Below are 7165 nucleotides of genomic sequence, written 5' to 3' on the forward strand. Positions count from 1 at the left end.
ATATGTGAAACATGTTGCCGGTTAAGATCTGACTTGTAATCAACTACTTTGTTATTTCTACTGAGAAGTGAAATGACAGGGCCACCACACAGAGTTCTTTCACAACATGCTGTCAAGGAAGACATGACATTCCATCATAATGCACAAGCTTACATGGTCTCAACAGTTTTACTTCCTTGTTTGTACATCATCATAGCAACATATTTTTGGCGCTACAGACTGGGAGGTTCCGACTGACCCGCATAGAGATTAAGATGTTCCAATGCAAGTTCAATTGTATTCCCTCTCTAGCCACAACTCTGAGAATTGCCATCTCCAGACTTGCATAAAGGTACACGAAGCTTATAAAGTTATTTGATCTGTTTTCCATCTGTGGAGATAATACACTCCTAATTATCTGGGAATGCATTTAGATTAGTGGTTCTTAACTGGTCCGGCTTGTTTCCATGTGGCATTTTAGTTTTGATGGTTTCAGGCTCTCATCTGCCAGCAATTCACTGCACCACACACTGGGGTTTCTATCCTATTTGTCCTCAATTTAAGTGAATCCATATCCTAGCCTACTTCAAATATTCAGGTCTATTCGCAGTCTACTTGCGTTTACCGCTAAAATGGTCTAACCTGACCTGTCACATAAACATGGGGCAGCCGTGGCCTACTGGTTAGTGCTTCGGACTTGTAACTGGAGGGTTGCCGGTTCGAACCCCGACCAGTAGGAACGGCTGAAGTGCCCTTGAGCAAGGCACCAATCCCTCACTGCTCCCAGAGCGCCGCTGTAGCATGCAGCTCACTGCGTCGGGATTAGTGTGTGCTTCACCCCAGTGAACCTGTGTTCACTGTGTGCTGAGAGTGTTTCACGAATTGGGATAAATGCAGAGTCCAAATTTCCCTCACGGGATCAAAAGAGTATGTATACTTAAACTTATTTTCTATGTTCATGTAACACTGGCAAACTAAGGCTGCCTAGTTTTCTGTCATTGGTACAGTAAGCTTGCACACCGCATCTTGAAGCTCAAATGGTGGATCATCACTAGAGGCACAGGTAACAGGTAGAGATTTGAGCATCCACTTTCAGAGGAACGTTATGGAAACACTGTGAATTGTAGGCCTACAACTAGAGCTACTGGCAATTCCAGTATTTAAACCGGTTAGTCTAAAAACGTAAATTTTCTTTAATTCTGACAGAGAAAAATAATTGTATGCCCTCCCATATTTTTGCCAACCTCCCGTCCCCCAGTTGAAGGCCCACTGCTGTAACAGAATAACTCCTGTTGGGGGTGGGGCAAGTTGTATCCTCAGATGGATATAAGGAGCATCAGTTGACGGGTGACAACAACCTCTCCAAGTGTCATCTGTGTTGCTGAGTAAATTCACTTCCTGCATCACTTGGTAAGGGTGTCTGTAGACTGCACTTGCATCATGAAGTTCTTCATTGCCTGTTCCTTTGTGCTGCTTATGGGCATGGCAGGTAAGCACTCTTTTCAAAATGCTTCTTTATCATATTTAGCTTTACACACAAAGTATTTACAGCACTAAGACACTGTGTATGTCTGTGCATATGCGTGTGTATCTATGTTTTTAAACAAATCTAGATTTTAATATCATTGTTTATGCCACTAAAATGGCAATTTTATCACATCTACTTACAGGTAATGTAAAAAAATATATGTTTTTTATTAGAATGATTTGAGAGTCGTTCTGTGTACATCTGTTACTTGAGTAGTTGTAAAGTCTACTTTAATATGTATTTCCATTTTTGTGTGTCCTCCAGCAACCACCTCTGCCAAGGCACTGGCTCCCACCTCCAGCACAGATGAAAACATGGACATGGAGAAGATGATTGAAAAACTGGCCAGTAGACCTGTCTATGGTTAGAAACGAATTTATTCAGTTGATACTTACACACTGTACCCATTTATCATGACACAAATGATGGGGCTTCCTCTCTTTTTCACAACGCATCTTATGCAAATATGGTATGTTTTCATAGTTGAGGCCCTAAATGAGAGACTTGCATGTGCTTATTAAACAGAGGGCCCATATGAAGTTCCTGGTGTGATGGTTGATGACCCTCTGGTCCCTACGTTGACTAATGACACAGGTACATTATCTGGAAAGTAATTCACTTCTATGAACATTGCCATAGACTATTTAATAAATAGAAGAACATGTAGAGCCGAAGAGCTGAAATGATCTCTCTACCACTTTAGATGAATCCATTGGCAAGAGAGCCAAGAGATATGCCAATTCCTTTGACAGTTTTCTCTATTTCATCTGCCCGTACACTGACAGCATTTCAAGGATTTCTAGGTAAACTGTGTGCTCTATTGTACTTTAGTATTGCTTTAGCTATCTGATCACCATTTAATGGATTCAATTTTCTTTCAATATTGTTTGCAGTTATCATAGCAACTCCTATGAAGACAGACGTTTTAGTATCAGCTGCAAAAGAACATTCAATTCTTACCCACGCTGCCAGGAGTCTGGTTGGGTGAACAATTTTGATGCACCTTTTTCCTACACCTGTCCCAGTAACTACGCAATGACAGGCATGGTCAGTTACCACGATAACCGCTACGAGGACCGCCGGTAATGCCCTGATATTTTTTGTATTTTGGTAGCTAAAGTGTTCATGGGCTCAAACGTCACATTTTCATTTTTGAATCAATTCTGATGTATGCCTTATAGAAAATGTTATGCCCTCGGTCTTTTTTTTAGATTTTCTTTCAGATGCTGCAATGCCCCTGGCCATCGCCACACTTACTGCTACTGGACGGCGTATCTGAACTGGTTTGATCAGTTCTTCGAGTGGCTGGCCGACAGCCGCAGCTACCTTGCTGGAGTCTCCTCCTACCACGACAACAGCGCAGAGTAAGGGGCTTTCTAATTTTCTTTATGTTGCATATGTGTATTTATTGAATTATTAGTGCATATGTGAATTATTGACTGAAAATTAAATGAGAGTATTTTATGTAATTTAATGATTTCCAAACTGTAATAGAGTATTATCTGTATAAAGGTAATTGGTGAAAACTGTGAGTAAAAACAAGGTAAAATTGTTTTTCTTTTTTTCTTCATAGGGATCGTCGCTTCAGATTCTATGTCTGCATAATTTGAAGCTGCCCAAAGAATGAAGATCACAACTAAAAATCTGAAGATTGGTGGCTCCGTCTCCGTTATTCAACTCATCATAACATTTTCTTATTGATATGCATACTCGCTTTCAAAATTATATTATTTTTAATTGTTTAGACTTTAGTAGAAAGACTTTACTATTGCTAGGAGTTCCAGTGTTTGAAATCTAAACTAAACTATAAAGCATCCATTCATCCCCATCCAGACATTTTAGGCCTACAATGGTTAATGTTAATAGAAATTGAACAGAATCCATCTCTGGATTTGATTATCTTGTATATATGTTTTTTGAAAATCGTTTCAAAAATCAATATTCAAAATGATTTAATGCAATAGTTTATTTAATAGTCATTGAGATTGAAATTGTTTAATTGATTTGAATTAAATTTAATTGATCATATAAATCGTTCACATTTATACCTATAGCAATGATAAGCCTGACAAAGTGGAAGAATAAGTTCTGATTTAAACTTACTTACTGTACTATGTGTAGGCCACTTACTTACTGTATCTGTATCTGGGTGTTGGTATTAAATAAACTGCTTTAAGCTTAACATGTCTTTATTCTGGTTTTATTTTTTGTTGACATTTCAGATATACAGTTTTTCATTTCAGCCAGGACCACTTAAGTGAAAGAACATTTTTCTCCTTTTGCAGCAAATTATATGTAGCTCTGTTCTGAGTCTTCCCTGCCCTTCCATGTATCTGAGGCAATAGCAGCAATGAAGATCCATAGCAGTGTTACTCAAACTTTTTCAGACCAAGGACCACTTAACCAGTAGGTAGACCTACTTCAACAGTATATTACACAACAGGCCTATTCACTGAACTACCTTGCTTACTGTGTCAGAGGATTCATATGATTTAAAGTGGCATCGTTTACAGGCAGTATTGCAGAACTGTTTGGATTTACATACAAGTTGGTTCAATATTGTAAACAACTCATCTTTATTATATTTGACCACGTCTGCTTGCGGACCACTTGGGAAAGCTTGCGGACCACCAGTGGTCCCTGGACCACCATTTGATACACACTGCACTATAGGGTACTGAATAGGGATGGGCAAATTGATATTGGTATAAAGCACTTCAGAAAAGTATAATAAGTTAAGTTAACACAGACTTTTCTTTATTTTAATTTCTTATTTATATATTTTATTACTTGTTCATTTTTGTTTGTTGTCTGTCTTGTATGTCTACCGTTAGGTGTCTCGGGTACGCTGGCGACTACGCCGCTCCGTCCGGCATCTTTTGTCTTTTTGTTATCTGTAGTGTTTATATCCCCAAGGGGCAATTCAAGGTCTCAGTAGCATACAGACATCACACAGAACATGCACTTACACTATACAGTTGAATAGAGTTAACCAATTGCGACATTAAAAAGAATCAAAGTTTAGCGATCATACATGATTACCCCTTGCATCGTGAGGAACCAATCACGTCAGTGTAGATGATGACAGTGCTGCAATGAATCAGTCAGTAAACATTGGTTGTAGTGTTATCCAATTGCGTTGAAGTCCGGAATCAGTTAGTAAACATTGGTCGTAGTGTTATTCAATTGCGTGGAAGTCCGGAATCAGTCAGTAAACATTGGTCGTAGTGTTATCCAATTGCGTGTGTAACCTGCGTTGTGTTGAACCTGCGCGATTCAGCCCTGCACACTCCCGGACTCGAACCCACGAACAGCAGTACCTCGGATCGGGAGGCGAGCGCACTAACAATTGAGCCAATAGCCCAGGCTACTGGCTCGCATGCCAGCAGCACTCTTGAGGCGTCGGGGAGTGAGATTTTACCAATGTTCCACAAGCACAGCTAAGCTAGCTGGCATCCGTTACACGTGCAGTGAGATTTTCAAATGTACAGTATGCCGCCCCTCGAGTTGAGCCATTGTCATTATTCTTGGCCAGACCCTTAATCTTTCTAGAATACCAGGGTCTGGATTTTCCAGGCTAGTAAAGTGCCTCCTGACCTATCCAAACACCTGAAGCACATCTTCAGTATGCCGAATGTTCGTTCAATTACACTGCGTGTTTGTGTGTGTTTTCGATTAAATAGCATTGCCAGGAGATGGCAGACATCTGTCACAGCCTGACGGGTCATGTGTAGCTTACGCCTACATTCTTCCTCACTGAGGGAGAGATAGGTCTGTCTAGGCCGGCAGACCCTCTCCCTCCCACGTCTACTTCTCTGTCCCAAGACGTACTCCATCTCACTGGGCAATAGAAAAATCTGCAAACAAAGACCCCTCACACCCCGGTCATCATATGTTTGCGCTGCTGCCCTCCGGCAAACGTTTCATGTCCATCAAAACACACACAAACAGATTCAAAAGCTTTTACCCCACCGCAATACGGACACTGAACACTTCCAGTCACCCTCACACACGGTCACTTAGAGACTAAGCCCCTCTGTGTGTCGGACTGTATGCACTCTTTGGACTTTTCCCTTTCTACCTCACTGTCACTTTAAAACAGACACTGGAGAATGTATGTGAATATATGTGGGGATAATGGGAGGGTAGAGAGGGGGGGTGTCTGTGAACAGCTGGACATATATGTTTTGTATTGTCTTATATTATATTAGAACTCTATTTTTTTTTTAAATCTATAAGCAACAAGGTCTGCTATCCAATTTTGTTGTATTCTGTGCAATGACATTAAAGAATTCTATTCTATGCTATGAGCAAGTGCATCTTAACCAAATTGTGCACACGCTACATTATTGCCAAGCATGCGCCCTTAAAATAGCATCTGAAAAACGTGCCCCTGACTTTAGACTAGGTTTTTCCTGGTCTGTGGCGGAATTGTTTTCTGAAACTGCAAAATCGATGATGCGTCCATAATGCGCTCTGGCTGCGTTTTGACGGGTGCAATGTGAGGCTAGTGCAAGACGGCGGAGCTTGCATTTATGGAAACAATTTAATCATAGATTGCTTTCAGGAGCTTCTGGGTTGCCTTAATTTATTTAGAGAGTGAATAAACTTATGAAACAGAGAAGTATCGTCATGTAATCCATTGATTTCAATAATGTAACTGTATTCTAAATACCAACTATTTAAATTGTAACTGTAACGGAATACAGTTACTCATAATTTGTATTCTGAACACGTAACGCCGGTACATGTATTCCATTACTCCCCAACACTGTGTACAATCTAGATCTGAACAAGTGGCAAGGGGACACCAGCTTACACCGCTCACGCTTGGCCTTCTGGTGGGGGCCAACTCAAGCTCCCCAAACTCTGTGTAGTTCCGTTCAATAAGCAGGGAAATCTCCACTATAGACGAACAAACAAACATGAAGGGGCCCAAAAACAAAGTAAATCCGCAAGGAGGAAGGTCACAATTCCAGTAAGGCTCCAGACTTAGGTAAACGCTGAACAACCGACAGATTGATGAGTGGTGGGTCTACAGCATCCAGCGTTTCCAGTGTCAATTGTCTTTCTCTGCATTTATAGCAAAGATTATACATGGCGGAGCAAGACATTTCATCAGGAGACACATTGAAGTCTATGGCCATAGCTCAGAATTTCACCACATATGGTATAAGATCTTGGTTCTATAGAGTTAGTAATGTGAATTTTGGGCACGTTTTCGTGATCCTCAAACCCTTTCTGACAATTTCAGGTACAGGTTTTTAGCATTTTTGAGCATTCCAGTCTGGAGAAAATCGACCTTATATCAGGTGTGCACTTGTTATTTATTCTGCTGCTTTTGGCTGGTTGCTACGTATGCACATCAATACGTCAACGACATGCCTCTTTATGCAGACAGGACTCGATCCCCATTTCGCGCCCATAGCCATGAACTACAACAACTATCTTGCTCTGCCGTATAATCTTTGTTATAGCTAGCCAACAAGTCGAAGCAAGCATCAGCTGATGCCCCCTTGTGTGTTTGTGAAAGTGTGCTGTCTAACTGGGTTCAGATCAGGTCAGGTCAGATCAGCATGTAGGTGTCTATCTGAAAATGTGATACTTACTAGTCCTCTTTGCTAAACTCTGGATCAGGATGGTGGATCTCTAACCTGA

The 7165-nt window shown here is 40.9% G+C and overlaps 1 protein-coding gene across 1 annotated transcript; it reads left to right on the forward strand.

The window, feature by feature from the left end:
• The first annotated feature begins 1347 nt into the window (after positions 1-1347).
• LOC143116471 (dermatopontin-like) lies at positions 1348-3689 on the forward strand. The gene is made up of 7 exons (XM_076277669.1): positions 1348-1468; positions 1772-1870; positions 2033-2101; positions 2211-2310; positions 2401-2589; positions 2719-2871; positions 3081-3689. Exons 1-7 carry the CDS (start codon positions 1420-1422, stop codon positions 3115-3117), a joined length of 696 nt encoding a protein of 231 aa, XP_076133784.1. The 5' UTR covers positions 1348-1419; the 3' UTR covers positions 3118-3689.
• The last annotated feature ends 3476 nt before the right edge of the window (positions 3690-7165 follow it).

This window comes from Alosa pseudoharengus, unplaced genomic scaffold (assembly GCF_046254945.1).
Source record: "Alosa pseudoharengus isolate Yale_2024_CS ecotype anadromous, Long Island Sound unplaced genomic scaffold, YU_APseudo_1.1 YU_APseudo_1.1_scf_11, whole genome shotgun sequence".
In the NCBI taxonomy this organism is placed as follows: domain Eukaryota; kingdom Metazoa; phylum Chordata; class Actinopteri; order Clupeiformes; family Clupeidae; genus Alosa; species Alosa pseudoharengus.

Bases quoted from the DNA above. Each gene is read 5' to 3' on its own strand.
- LOC143116471 (XM_076277669.1), top strand. From the start codon at position 1,420: ATGAAGTTCTTCATTGCCTGTTCCTTTGTGCTGCTTATGGGCATGGCA. The intron at 2,311-2,400 runs GTAAACTGTGTG...TATTGTTTGCAG, and splicing joins AGCATTTCAAGGATTTCTAG to TTATCATAGCAACTCCTATG. The intron at 2,872-3,080 runs GTAAGGGGCTTT...TTTTCTTCATAG, and splicing joins TACCACGACAACAGCGCAGA to GGATCGTCGCTTCAGATTCT.